Raw genomic sequence first — 13566 nt, 5'->3', positions numbered from 1 at the left:
GCAGAAAACTGCAAAGTGCTAGATGCGAGACGAGGCCGCAAAGCATGCGCGTAGCGAATCGGTCCCGACACGGTACCCGATGAGGTCGACTTGGTCACTAGCGGCGTACAACAAGAGCAAGGGAAAACGAAAGGGACCGGTCCGACGATAGGGTCACTGCACAGAACGAGAAGCGGAACGAAATGTTGAGGGCATGGAATGATTGGAAAGTCAAGGTAAAAGGAAATCTTCTCCCTTCCAAGTGGTCCGACATTGGATTCACTCAAATCCCGTCTGCTCTACAGGCGAACGACGTTCCCGCTCCGAGCAAACCCTCCACACCTTCATATGCCTCATCCGCGGCCACACCATCCTCTGTCCTCCCTGACACCCGAACCTCAGCACCCTCATCAGCCCGTGTGCTCGTCATCAAAAACAATGCGAGCAAACAACGCTTTAGCCGAGGCGGATGGGGATCGAACTCTCTCCGCAATCCTACCGAAAAACAGGAAACGGTCTGGGAACGAGTGGCGCGGAACATCCATGAGCGGGATCAAGCGGCCGGATCGAATTTGCTTGATGACGCTGAAAAGCAGACGCCTGTCACCTTTGCACACCTCGCTTCAGGCGGACAACAACAACAACAAGGCTCTTCGTCCGATTCCGAATCTAAACCCTCTATTGCCCCACCACCCCGTCCATCCTTTGCCACGACTGCCTCTCAACCCAATCGACCCCATTCGAGAGCAGTCGGGGGAGTCGGAGCTCGTATTGCGAACAAGGACGAGTTTCCGGGATTACCTACACGAGCCCCTCGACCTGCACTTTCTCGACCCATCAATGGACGTATTGGGGGTCAGGCGTGGGGATCTGAATCCGAGGATGGACAGAGTGGGGAGAAAAATGAGGAGAGGGGACGAAAGGGGAAGAAGGGTAAAACGGTGTTGATGCATTTTGGATAGATTTTATTTTAGTGACATTTGACGTTTTCTTCAAACGTGCGTGGGTGTGGCATTTAATTGTAGATACCCAGATCATTTTACTGCTTTATTTGTGTTAATTTCCCGTTGGTCTACTTGTTTTCCTTGCCCATTTATAAAAGATTCCAATCGCATCATGTTTTGTTTTTCCAAATTGAGCAACGCCGCAGTTGAATATTCAAAATAGTGCGAATAGAAACAGATACCATATATACAAAACACACTTTTCACCCATTTCACAATCCACGCTCATCCGACTACTACCAAATCCCCTGCCCCTCCCACTCTGTTCGTACTTGTTTACTCCGTTTCTGCTGATCTTTTGCAATCTCCCGCTTAAGCCACGCATTCTCCTGTTCCCTCCGATACCCCTTCAACCGAGACTCTTGCTCTTCCTGGAGCGCTTGCTTGGACTCTTTGATCCGAGCCGCCTTGCGAAGATTTTCCCGCTGCTTTTTGGTCAGTTTTGTTGGATCTTGGGACGCGATGGGTACGTGATTCTCTGTTTTACTTGCTTTTTCTAAATTTTGCAATTACATTAGTTCTTTTTGTGAGCGTTGGTAGAGTATGAAGTGTTTATACGTACTCTTTGATGGAACAGCCACCATTTCCCACCCCTCTTCCACTTCTGAAGCCACCAGATCTGGGTCAGATCGTTTGACGAGGAGAACGCGGGAAGTGGGTATGGGTTCATCAGTGTCTTGGGGCATATCGGGTGTGTGTGGTGTGGTTACCGGTGTGGGTGTAGGTGCAGGTGGGGTAGGTACTAGTGAGGCAACTATAGTCTTTTCGGGATCCTTTTGTTTTTGTTCGCTGGATTTGGCATCTTTTGGCTTTTTGGTCTTTTTGCGTTTCTTTGCTGTGGATGCCTTGATGGGTAAGGAGGATTCAGCTGGTGCGGTGCTCGTAGTTGATAACCAAAAGTAGGCGATGATGGCGGCTAGGATTGTAGCAAGTATGAGGTTCATTGCTTTTGGAGTGTGTGGGAAATGCTGGGTCTCTGTGCATGGGCAAGGTGGGAGTTTGAATTGGAGGCCACATGAAAGATCAAGGCGTGTGTCACGTGGTGTTGGGACAGCTAGCAGTTTTACTTGGCAGTAGAGCTATGGGTTGCTGTGCAGGCCATAGCAGGCCATTCGAGGAGGTATTTTAGAGCGTCCGAAATGTCTTGCGATGAAGTCTCGGCAGTCAAGACCTCGTTTCCCCAGAGTTCCATTGCCATGCCAAAAGAACCGACATTCCATGTGACATTAATCGTATCTTGTAATGCTCAACAGCAAACGATTCCTCATCCCCACCACACAAAGCAACATGTAAGGCACACACGTACATTCAAACGCTTCTTCTCATATTGGCCTCTACCTCCGCGACCGCCGTAGATCCAACGAGCAAACAACACAAACATACGCTGAGTCAGCACGTGGCGCAGTCGACCCTCCAAGTTGATCTGCCACGTAGCGCGTTTACACTTTACCTACAGGTTCGGCCTACTTGACCGTTAATCATGAGTGCTGGAAATATCATATCGAGGATGGACGTTCGAGGCAAGATACGTGCTCTACCGATTCGTCAGGTACATCACCTTTGGGTCTCAAAGTGGCCATCCATGTGTTTAAACAAATTTGACAGACGACACATCAGGTGCTATCTGTACTTTTGATTTTATCCACCGCCATGATGATTTGGAAGGGATTGGTATTGTTGACACAGACGGAATCGCCTGTTGTTGTTGTTTTGACGTACGTACGATCCTGTTCATATAAATCCAGTCATTCTGATCTGATCAAAAACAAAATCTATTCAGTGAAAGCATGCATCCGGCATTTAATCGCGGAGACATCCTCCTCCTCACCAACCCCCATCCAATACACATTGGCGATATAGTGGTCTTTAAGATTGATTCTAAACCGATACCAATCGTGCACCGTGTCATTCAACTTCATCAGAACGCGACACATGACCTTGTATTGACCAAGGGAGATAATAATAGGGAGGATGATCGAGGAGGAGAGATTTATCCTATTGGAAAAATATGGGTTGAGAGACATGAAGTTGTTGGGCGAGTTTGGGGATTTTTTCCCTTTTTGGGGATGTTGACAATCTGGGTCAATGCATACCCGGTAGTAAAGGTGGGGTTGGTCGTAGGGCTGATACTGGGTGCCTTGTTATCAAAATCAGAGAACAAGTAGATGATACAATTTTACATGGCTGACACATTAATGGCGTAGCAGTGAAAAATAGGGATGCGATGACGGATTCTAATGTATGTATTATATATTTATCAATTTGCATGGTGAATTAAAAGCAAGGGGACTCAAAAAAAAAAAAAGTATCAGGGGGCAATTCAGATAGGGATCATGGGCGTATGGGGACGGGATGAATTCCAAAAACCAAAAAAAAAAAAAAACGAAAAAAGATTAAAGCAAAAGAAATAGTTTTGTTCCGTCTATCGGGTTGTCTCACTCATCACCGGTCGCTCTGCACTTGCCTCCCGACTCCTTCTATCAGGGGTCCCATGTCGACTTTTATGTTCACTCAAATGTCGCTCCCTCTTATCTTCCTTGGATTCTTCACCGTATTCTGTCTTGCCCACCTCGAAATCCACTCCAGGTTCCACACCTTCGCCAGTGGGGCCAGGCAATTCTGCCCTGTGTTCGACCAGATCACGGACCAATCGGCTCTTCTCGGGCGCACTGCCCACCATGCGAATCTGCATGATGCGTTTATAGGTTAATTTCTTTGCGCCGCGGATTTCGTAGAATTCGCCATCAATCATTGCGTGGACGTGGGAGTGGGGGTGAAAGTGCACGGTGAATGGGGACGGGAATTGGCCGACGCGTTGGAGGTGCTTGCGGCCCCAGGGGAATTGCTTGTGGAAGTAAGAACGGAGAGTGCCGATGCCGAATACTTCGAGTTTGCCATCGTAAGCTGCATGAGGAGTCCAGTGTGTCATGTCGGTTGGGCCACGTTGGTCTTTGATGATGCTGCGAGACATTTCGGTGACGCCCCAGAGGTCAACGTGTCGGCCCCACATGCTGTCAACGTATCAGTTAGCACGCGCATTGGACGACAATAAATAAAGCGTGACCTACCCTGGAATGTTTTGGATAATGAATTCGATAGGCTCATGTGATACGCGCAGCGATTTGTCTCCGTCCAACTCAAACAGCATGCCTTCAGCTTCAAGAGCACGAACAGCATCTGTGACATGGGGAGCACCGTGGGCAACGACGCTGAGGGATTGCTTAGTGTATTCCCATGCGTTTAAAAGACGCGAACCACGACGGTGCTTTTCGAAACCGACTCCCACGCGGCCTTGAAGTCCGAGAGACGAGTAGTTGGACTGTGCCAAGCGATCAGCAAAGGTATACCTTTGATAAAATGAACCAAAAAACAGCGTACCATTTTGCGCTTGATGTAGCGGTGCCTATCCCCACTTCCCGCTTCCTCCACCCATCCCCCTTCCTCTGTTTCGAGTTCCACTTCCCAAATGTCCAAGAGTGTAACATGCCCCTGTAACCTCGCCATGACTAGCTGGTTCAAGCCTTCCAGATGGGTACCCGCGACATCCGTTCCAGGGACATAGCGCCCCCAACCGAGAACCTGACTCAAATCATTCCCGGTACCAAACGGGATGACACTAAAGAGAATGCGAGGGTCGTTGACATCGATTCCCATGTCGAGCATTCCCTCCACAACGCCCATGAGAGTTCCATCACCACCGGCGCTCCAAACATGGATCTGTTTGAGACTCTTTTGTTTTGCGACAATGAGGTGGAGATATTTCAAGCCTGCCGTACGATCTTCGGCATCAAGAAAGTCGTACAATTGGACCTGGACATGAGGCTGGTCGCGCATGCGGTAGTGTTGAATGTTCATTTGAACGAGGGGCAAGCCTTGTTGGTTGCCCGAGCGCGGGTTGGAAAAGATGAATACGTAGTGTGTTGGGATGACGACGAGAGTTTCTGTGTGGGTCTTGCCTGGCTCGACAGTGAGAGCTTCCGGGTGGTCGATTTGGGACCCAATGTCACCGTTGGGCTGTGCGCCTTGAACGAGAATGTCTTGGTTTAGGATCGGGCCATGGCGCTGGCGTTGTTTTTGGTCGTCCGAAGACCTCCGTGGAGACTCAAAAGTTACTATGGGTGGTGAATTGAGAATTCTGTTGAGTTCCTCGTCCTGAACGCGTTGTTGTTCCTGGCCCTTACATCCATTGGATGGTTTGCCAATGTCGGGTGTGCCGTCAATGTGGTTTTTAAGTGGAGTGACGTGCGGTTCTGGGTGAATGCGCGGGTCGGTTGTTTTGGGCCCTGAGTACTCTTCAGAAGAAGCGTCGTCGGGGCCTGCGGCTCGTGGGATAACGTCTGGAATAGACCTAGGTGACATGTAACGTTTGTGTGTTGCCAATAAAGGAGGAGGAGGAGGAGAAGACAAGGAATAGACAAGCGACAAGAGAGGCGGGAGAAGAAAGGTGCCTATCCAGTAGCAGCGTGTGATGCAGCGAGAATCAAAAAGCAAGTCAAAAAACAAGGAAAGCAAATGGAAGGAAAACAGCATCGTCCCCAACTTAAAAAGAAAATTTCAGAGTTTAAAAGTCGGAGTCTTTTCCAAAATGGCATGATGTCATCAACGATCGGGTTCATGTCATTGTCACGTGAATGCTACTCCACGTGATCGCATGACGTCCCGATTGGAAGTGTTGTTGTTGTGTGTGATCAATTCTCTTTCCATTGGGTCTTTTGATGGGTTTCCTTCGTTGATTGGAAGGACATTTGCACGAGGGGAGTTGGCTGATCACCCAACAGAACGTGTTTGCTTCTTGCTTGTTGCGCCAGAAGCTGCTGCTGTGCGGAATGGCTTTTATTTTTACCCTTGCATTAATACGATTTCCACATTCTTTGTGTAGAATTTGGAAGCTCCCCGCATGGTCCTCGTAGGTGTTTTCACTTTTTCCATTCAGCTTTCTACTGGCCTTGCTGTCTGCGCAATTTTCTCCTCCTGCGGGCACATGGATGTACTTTTGTTGTTGTCGGGCGGAGAAGGTGTGACGCTTTTCGAGTCATTCGATTTTTTGCAAGTTATCTGGCAGAGAATGTTCCAAAAGATGCATGATATATCCTTTGACTCTGTGGTGCCATGAGCTTGTCATATGTCGAGACTCTACTGAGAACTGACACACATTACTGAATACAATCCTTGGTGTTCACTGGGTGCATCACTGGGTGCATGCATCGTTTACCAATGGTTTTATCCAAATGCTTTGTGAGCAGTTTGGACTCTTCGGAAATCGACGGGTCGTACCGCACCCGGTCGTCGGCTTAGTCGCGCGGATCCTCATTCGGAATTCGGGTAAGCACGGAAGGCCATCACGTGACTAGAATAATCGATGAATTGCCAAAATGACTTTGACAAAAGTTTGGGCAATTCCCAAAAAAAAGGTTTTGAGCAACAGATTTGGCAGCAGGTGAGTTGGAATTGTAAACGTAAAGAACGAGCGAGTTGCTCACCATCGTGTCGACGACGACAGCAATGTTCCGCATCGCGACAACGCTCTCTGTCCGGGCTGGTGTGCGCCCAGTGCACCCTCGCACATTTTCAACTGCTTCGTCTCTGTTGGCAAGTGTCTCGTAATCTCAAATCTTGCAATGGCCAAGTCAGCTTATACCTTGATTAGCAACAGTACAGGGTCGAGAAGGACACTATGGGTGAGCTCCAAGTTCCTGCGGACCGCTACTGGGGTGCTCAAACGCAGCGGTACGTGATTGCGCTGAACGTTTACGTTGGTTGTGGGAAAAAAAAGTTCCTTAGACCTTTTTCTTTATTAGATCCCTTCAAAACTTTGACATTGGAGGTGAAACCGAACGCATGCCGTACCCCGTCATCAAAGCCTTTGCCATCGTCAAAAAGGCTGCTGCAAAAGTGAATTCCGAAACGCACTTGGACAAAAAGATTGCAGAGGCAATCGTTCAAGCCGCAGACGAAGTCATTGCTGGGAAGCACAAGGACCACTTTCCTCTTGTTGTCTGGCAAACGGGTTCCGGTACCCAGACCAACATGAATGTGAACGAAGTCCTCTCCAACCGTGCGATTGAGATCTTGGGTGGCGAGCTCGGTAGCAAAAAGCCGGTTCACCCCAACGACCACGTCAACAATGGTCAATCCTCCAACGACACGTAAGTGGAGTCTTGGCATATAATCTTGCGGATTGCGCTCATATCGATAAAAACAGCTTCCCCACCGCCATGCACGTCGCCGCCGTTATTGAGATTCACGAGCGATTGATCCCCGCCTTGGAGAAACTTGAAAAGGCCCTCCAAGCCAAGGTGGCCGAATTCAAGGACATTATCAAGATTGGCCGTACCCACTTGCAGGACGCAACTCCCTTGACCCTTGGCCAAGAGTTCTCTGGTTACGCTCAACAGGTCACGTATGGTATCGAGCGTGTCAAGAGTGCCCTTCCCCGTCTCTACAACCTTGCTCAAGGAGGTACCGCCGTCGGCACGGGTCTCAACACGAAGGCTGGTTTCGACGCCAAGGTGGCTGAGCAGATTGCAAAGGATACCGGCTTGCCCTTCAAGACGGCCCCTAACAAGGTGCGCATATAATCAGTCGCGCAAGCATCAGCATTTTCTGATTTTTTTGTTCGATTCCCAGTTTGAAGCCCTTGCTGCCCACGATGCCATTGTGGAGGCCAGTGGTGCCCTCAACACTATTGCCGTATCACTAAACAAGATTGCCAACGATATCCGATTGCTTGGTAAGATGAACTGCTCGTCCATTGTTGAAGAATAATGTCTAATGCGCCCGGTCGGGTGCAGGATCGGGTCCTCGTTGCGGTCTTGGCGAACTCCGTCTTCCCGAAAATGAGCCTGGTTCATCCATCATGCCCGGAAAGGTACAAGTGCCTTTCCATAGTTTTGTATGACCCACAGTATCCTTAAGCTTCTGAACAACAGGTCAACCCCACGCAATGCGAGGCCATGACAATGGTGTGCGCTCAGGTGATTGGCAACCACACTGCTGTCACTGTCGCAGGAGCTCAAGGTCATTTTGAGGTACGTATTCTAATCGTCGCGTTCACGGAACCTGATGAGATGCAAAACTCATATTCCCTTATAACAGCTCAACGTCTTCAAACCCGTTCTCATCCGCAACCTCCTCCACTCTGTCCGCCTCGTCGCTGACGCCTCCGTGTCCTTCACCGACAAGTGTGTCACTGGCATTGAAGCCAACGAAGCCCGCATTTCCTCCCTCCTCCACGAATCCCTCATGTTGGTTACGGCGTTGAACCCGTACATTGGTTACGACAATGCAGCCAAGGCGGCAAAGAAGGCTCACAAGGAGGGCACTACTTTGAAACAGGCTACTGTGTCCTTGGGTCTGTTGACTCCGGAAGAGTTTGACAAGTATGTCAGGCCCGAACAGATGATTGGACCTAAATGATGAGACCCGGTTGGGTAACGTAGCACGGTAGATAGCATTTTTTTATTTCGTATTTTATCAGCGCTCTAGATTCTCTGTAGAAGTTTTCTCATAACATTATTTGCATCCCTTTTATTTGGTTTGTTCTATTACAATGGGACCTGATCTTGCGTTGGTCAACTTTTCGATAACTTGGAAGGACCAGTGCATTCCCGTTCCGTATCTCCTTATTTAGTTTCGTTGCTCCAGAAGTAAGCAGCCAGCGACGCTCATAATGGCGAGTGCATCCCCCTAATAATTCAACGAAAATAATCATCAACGCCGCACACCCAAAGACCGAAATCCATAAATTACTCACAGCTTTGTATTAAACTCCAGTTTACTCCTCTTTTGGAACCTCTCCCACTCTCTGCGATCATGAATCTTGACAGCTTCCTGCACTCCCACGGCCAGCACTGGTCCTCCCACAAACACAATGACAAACAGCCACCAGGGGAGAAGGGAGAGAGAGTACGGGCCGCGTGGAGCGATGGAAATGGCGAAAAAGGCAGTTTGCAGTACAAGACTACAATGAAGTGTGAGTTACTAGCATGCGACTTTGGTAAGGACCAACAAACCTCGTAACCGCACTGCCAACCCACACCCGATTCCGATACGGGGGGAATGATTTGAGATGCGCGATACGATGCAAACATGTTGCCGATATACACACTATAACCCCTCACTCAGGATGGCGTATCCAAAAAGCGTAATAAATCAAACCACACGAAACGCACCCATTAAAAACACCCACACAAAAAGCGTGCAGTTTTGGGCATACAGTAAGGCCCACTGCTCACCATCACTCCAATGCATCCAAGACGAAATTCCAAAATCGCCAAAGACTGAATCGGAGGGCTGATCAGGTTTAAATACCGACAAGGATCTGTGATAGTAAAATCAGCGATTACCAAGTCGACAGTTGAGGTAAATGCACAAAAGACGTACATGGCGAAAACAGCAACACAAAGTACAACCGGTACGGAAAACCGAATCAAAAAATATACGGCAAATCTCCACCGGTCTTTCAGGTGATGTGTATTCTTGACTGTTTTTCATCATTCAGCCTCCAATTGATTCGAGATACCAACACTACTGTCAAAACCCACATACCAGGCATCGTAGTCATCACCCGCGGGTCATGCGGAGAAAACAAAAACGACAAAGATAAAGGCGGGAGAATGATCCACAACAACCAAAAGAGTTGGTATCCAGTGAAGATGGGGGGAAAGAGGAGACAATAAGACAGGATCATGATAAGACATAAACTGGTTTGGGATGAGAGGTAAAAGACAACTGCCTAGAAAAAAAGTATCAAAAAACCCTGATTCATCAAATAACAGCAAACGGAAAACTCCGTACCTGTCGCCCATGATCAGCAATAGTCCTCGCCTCCCTAATAATCTGGCTCAAACTGTATATACTCGTATCGTTATGTAACGAGAACGCACATGGGAGAGACGTGAACCCTGCTCCCACATTCAACGGGGATAACGGACCCGTTGAAGCATGATTACGAGCTTTGAGGACACTAAGAGGGTCAATGGCGATACTAATATCTGCCTGCACCACAAAAAACAAAAAAAATACATGAGCCAAACAACCAACTCCAAACCCCATCGAAATTGAAAAGAAACCATACCAACGCAAAACACTCGACATTCATCTCATTCAATGAACTCCCAACACAACAAACAACTTCCCCATGCTCCTGAAAAATCCGAACCATCTCACGAACAGAGTATGAATTACACTCTGCAAAAAGCGAGACATGCAACGGGACGTCATCAACATTCTCAATATGGTCCCGGATTTTGTCGACACCACGTGGTAGTCTGGCTTTCATGTCATGAAGCTCAAGGTACCCTGGTGTGGACCCATTGTCGGGTGATAGGAGAATGCAGCTGTTCCAATCGATTTCGAGGCCAAGGCGTTCGGCGTAGGCTGTTTTTATGAAATCAGTTTGGTGTGATACGACTGACGAAAACTGTTTGTGGAAGGAGCGTACCTTTACTTTCACGTTCCGGTGCAGAGGAAAAATAAACAAACCGGATACCAGCCAACCCCAAATCCTCAATAAAGTCAATGACATTCTACAGCATTCTATAAGTTTTGGCACTCAACCCATCAACGGCAATACGCTCAACTCACCGCCTTGGGCAAAAACGCTAAAGAAGCCATACTCAAGAACGTCTGCCCCTTGACAATCTCATGATAAACCTGTTTCTTCCCTTCCCCCGGTGTCTGCAGCCGGTCAATGTTGCTCAAATATCGCTTGCGATTTCCTTTGGATCTCGGACGCCCAGAGGGAGACTTTTCCGTGTCTGAAAGCTTGTTCAGAGAACTGGATTTCGAAATGGTTTCGACGGGATTGTCGAGTTCTAAATAGATTGAGTCGACGTAGGGCCGAATTGGTGGGTGGGTGGTTTTCGAGATTAGAGTGGTAGGGTGCTGGATGGGGCGGTAGGAGTACGCAACGATTTGGGCATCGCTTATGATAGCATTTTGGTAGAATTCAAAGATTTTCTTTTCGGCCTGTTTTTTTGGGAGGGTAAGACGAGTTGAGTTTTCCTGACATTTAAGTAACCAACATGGATTACACTTACCGCTTCGTCCATGGTCCCCAATCCCCTCCCATTCCAATAATCACTACAGGACTCCATAATCAAATCCACATTCCCCTCGGAAAAAAGTTGATACGTCTCTACCGCCCAAAAACTACCCATGAGTGAGCTCCATCAAAACCGCCGCCGCCTTTGCCACACAAGAATGCCAACGACACATACCAGAAGCTGCTTCTTTGAAGACTTGTGCAAAGAAACTCGGAATCTCAAAATGGTATTCCGGTCCGTTGCTCAAATTTGCTTGATAAGGCGCAAAGGCGTGAATAGCCTTTTGGGAAACAAAGGACTTCAAAGCATCAGAAGAGAAGCCTATTTGTCGACCAACTTGGCATAGGCACGCTGATGGGATAAAGAAAAAGCATTAAACCTTTTCACTCACACGGGGAAACTATGAAAGCCAGTTACCTTGCCGAGCTGATTTGACCCGGCCATGCAAATGCATTCCATTGGACTTTCGATGATGGTCCAATCGAATCCGGCCAAGAGAAGCGCCGCAATCCGTGTTCAAGAGTAGATTGAGTCCAAGCGGTTTCAAAGAGCTACAGCAATTTGTCAAGTCGGATGCATTATGTAACAGATGCAAAAGCGAGATACCTACGAAATATACTCTTGCCAATTCTTATCGTGAAACCTCACAACATGATCAGAGCTGTCTTCCGCAACGTCAAGCACGACAGGGTCACCAGACTCGTCAAAGAAGAAAAGTTGCTCTACCGATGGTGTGGGCTACAGGATACACAACATTGGTACGAGTAGCAGGCTGGAAGTTTTCGACAAGGTTCGTTTACCAATGAAATCGTGCCCTCACGATCGATGGCGCAGATCACGGTCGTATTAGCGAGTGACGCGACTAACCCAGTGGTTCGCGCAAGGAAGGTAACATCGACATTGGTAAACTGATCCAAAAAGCGTTTCCACACTAGGCCTGCATCACCAGGTAAATTAGTTGGCAATCCACAAAAGACCGTTCAACGCTCAAGATCGTACCCCAATCCAACACCAAATCCTTTGTGGGTGGCGGTGCAGCATCGAACTCATCCACATCCTCCTGATCTTCAAATTCCGTTTTGGACGTCTGAAGCGCATCGAAAAGCGATAAAATCTGGGCATTTCCGTAACTCCTCATAATGACAAACAACGTTGGGACAACCAGAGGTAAAATTGGAAGGATAGTATATATTTGCAGAACGACAAGCATTTCCACGCTTTGGTCCCGGAACTCTGAATGAACGGCAGCTTTGATGCTGTATCGGAGAACATTGATCAACAGTGCTGCACCCAGCACGACCCAAAAAAGCCGAGTAAAGTAATAATCGCGTATTACGACGAATTGACGGGCAATGACTGTCTCTGGCCGTTGGAAGTTGAGCGCTTTCTTGAGTGTATCCCTCAGTGGTGTTTCCATCGCTCTGAAATGAAACTGTCCTTCGTTTAAAGCTGCTCGTCGCATCAGGGTTGGATTAGGAGAAGCAAAAAGGCTTGGCTTAAACAATTGTCCCTTTTCCAGAATATATTCTTGGTCCTCTGTTCCAGGGGCATTATCGAAATGGCTGCTGACGTATTTGATCCGACAAGGAGCAATGTCACCGTACGCCATTTGAACAATATCATCTTCAACGATCAAATTGAATGGTAGGGTATAAACAGATTGGTCTCGTATTACTCGGCTGATAGACACGGTTGGAATCGAGGTGGGAAACTTTAGATCCTGATCACATGCGGTTAGTGCAGGGCCCCCAACCATCCACACCACTACAAAATACGTACCGGCTTCCGACTAAGACCGTATTTACGCAATGGGTCCACAATTGACTGAATCCGCATGCTCATTTCCATAGATGTAAGCCTCCACTCCCGCATCTGAAGCCATACATTCCACACCAGAGCAGCAAGAAGGAGCCCTGCTTCCACAAGTGCAGCGGTGGCGCGCCATTGGTAGGGTGAGCTTTCTAATCGGGCGTAAACAAAGAAGGCAATCAGTCCGAGTGCTGACAGCGCGCTGACGATTGTGCTTTGTTTGAAAATGGGGGCAGTGATGGCTAGGAAACGACAAACAAGCCTATGTTAAAGAGTTGGACATTGAGCAACAAGGCGCCCCTGTCTTACATTGTTGGTTGGAGGCCTTAGCGCGGTATTCTGATACTACTTCATCAGCCGCAGTCAAAAGCCGCCTAACATTTATAAACAGCACTTCCATTAGTGTCGCTTTATCTACTGTGAGCATGGCAGGTAGCACCACCTGTGAGCCTCGTCCGCCGACAAGTGATGATATGCAAGGAACCGCTCCTCTACAACGGTATGAGTCGCTTCCAAAGAGGGACTGGTCCTCAGCTCATTTATCTCGATAACTTCATGCTGTGGCTCGGCGCCCGCCCATCCCATCTTGAGCCGCCTTGTCAACGGTTGGGTTTTCGTAAACGACAGCTTTCTGACCTAACGCGATGGATGGTTAGTGACTGTGCTTGGAGATTACGTGATGCCAAAGGTTGCGAGTATCTTGCTTTTTGTCGTCGTTTGCTGGTTTC

The 13566-nt window shown here is 48.2% G+C and overlaps 6 protein-coding genes across 6 annotated transcripts; 3 read left to right on the top strand and 3 right to left on the bottom strand.

Moving 5' to 3' along the window:
• The first annotated feature begins 60 nt into the window (after positions 1–60).
• SPPG_02841 (uncharacterized protein) lies at positions 61–1098 on the top strand. Its single transcript, XM_016751128.1, has 2 exons — positions 61–215; positions 285–1098. The coding sequence occupies exons 1-2, from the start codon at positions 183–185 to the stop codon at positions 939–941; spliced, it is 690 nt and encodes a 229-aa protein (XP_016610410.1). The 5' UTR covers positions 61–182; the 3' UTR covers positions 942–1098.
• On the bottom strand, positions 1097–2326 carry SPPG_02840 (uncharacterized protein). Its single transcript, XM_016751127.1, has 2 exons — positions 1546–2326; positions 1097–1479 (listed from the first exon to the last, which is right to left on the bottom strand). Exons 1-2 carry the CDS (start codon positions 1925–1927, stop codon positions 1220–1222), a joined length of 642 nt encoding a protein of 213 aa, XP_016610409.1. The 5' UTR covers positions 1928–2326; the 3' UTR covers positions 1097–1219.
• On the top strand, positions 2120–3295 carry SPPG_02839 (signal peptidase I). The gene is made up of 4 exons (XM_016751126.1): positions 2120–2272; positions 2339–2532; positions 2589–2698; positions 2764–3295. The coding sequence occupies exons 2-4, from the start codon at positions 2464–2466 to the stop codon at positions 3146–3148; spliced, it is 564 nt and encodes a 187-aa protein (XP_016610408.1). The 5' UTR covers positions 2120–2272; positions 2339–2463; the 3' UTR covers positions 3149–3295.
• Positions 3147–5530, bottom strand: SPPG_02838 (uncharacterized protein). Its single transcript, XM_016751125.1, has 3 exons — positions 4362–5530; positions 4052–4302; positions 3147–3994 (listed from the first exon to the last, which is right to left on the bottom strand). Exons 1-3 carry the CDS (start codon positions 5511–5513, stop codon positions 3406–3408), a joined length of 1992 nt encoding a protein of 663 aa, XP_016610407.1. The 5' UTR covers positions 5514–5530; the 3' UTR covers positions 3147–3405.
• A 149-nt stretch (positions 5531–5679) lies between these two features.
• Positions 5680–8577, top strand: SPPG_02837 (fumarate hydratase, mitochondrial). Its single transcript, XM_016751124.1, has 9 exons — positions 5680–6420; positions 6484–6572; positions 6631–6710; positions 6782–7129; positions 7186–7549; positions 7611–7713; positions 7775–7851; positions 7913–8011; positions 8079–8577. The coding sequence occupies exons 2-9, from the start codon at positions 6486–6488 to the stop codon at positions 8397–8399; spliced, it is 1479 nt and encodes a 492-aa protein (XP_016610406.1). The 5' UTR covers positions 5680–6420; positions 6484–6485; the 3' UTR covers positions 8400–8577.
• SPPG_02836 (uncharacterized protein) lies at positions 8423–13435 on the bottom strand. Its single transcript, XM_016751123.1, has 19 exons — positions 13281–13435; positions 13148–13212; positions 12809–13080; positions 12029–12749; positions 11830–11966; positions 11640–11767; positions 11447–11580; positions 11204–11380; positions 11024–11121; positions 10569–10952; positions 10426–10510; positions 10060–10361; positions 9780–9980; positions 9531–9717; positions 9366–9465; positions 9155–9303; positions 8996–9089; positions 8737–8943; positions 8423–8669 (listed from the first exon to the last, which is right to left on the bottom strand). The coding sequence occupies exons 1-19, from the start codon at positions 13421–13423 to the stop codon at positions 8648–8650; spliced, it is 3606 nt and encodes a 1201-aa protein (XP_016610405.1). The 5' UTR covers positions 13424–13435; the 3' UTR covers positions 8423–8647.
• Positions 13436–13566: the final 131 nt, after the last annotated feature.

This window comes from Spizellomyces punctatus (genome assembly GCF_000182565.1).
Source record: "Spizellomyces punctatus DAOM BR117 chromosome Unknown supercont1.4, whole genome shotgun sequence".
In the NCBI taxonomy this organism is placed as follows: Eukaryota; Fungi; Chytridiomycota; class Chytridiomycetes; order Spizellomycetales; family Spizellomycetaceae; genus Spizellomyces; species Spizellomyces punctatus.
This window is presented reverse-complemented; position numbering and strand designations above follow the sequence as displayed.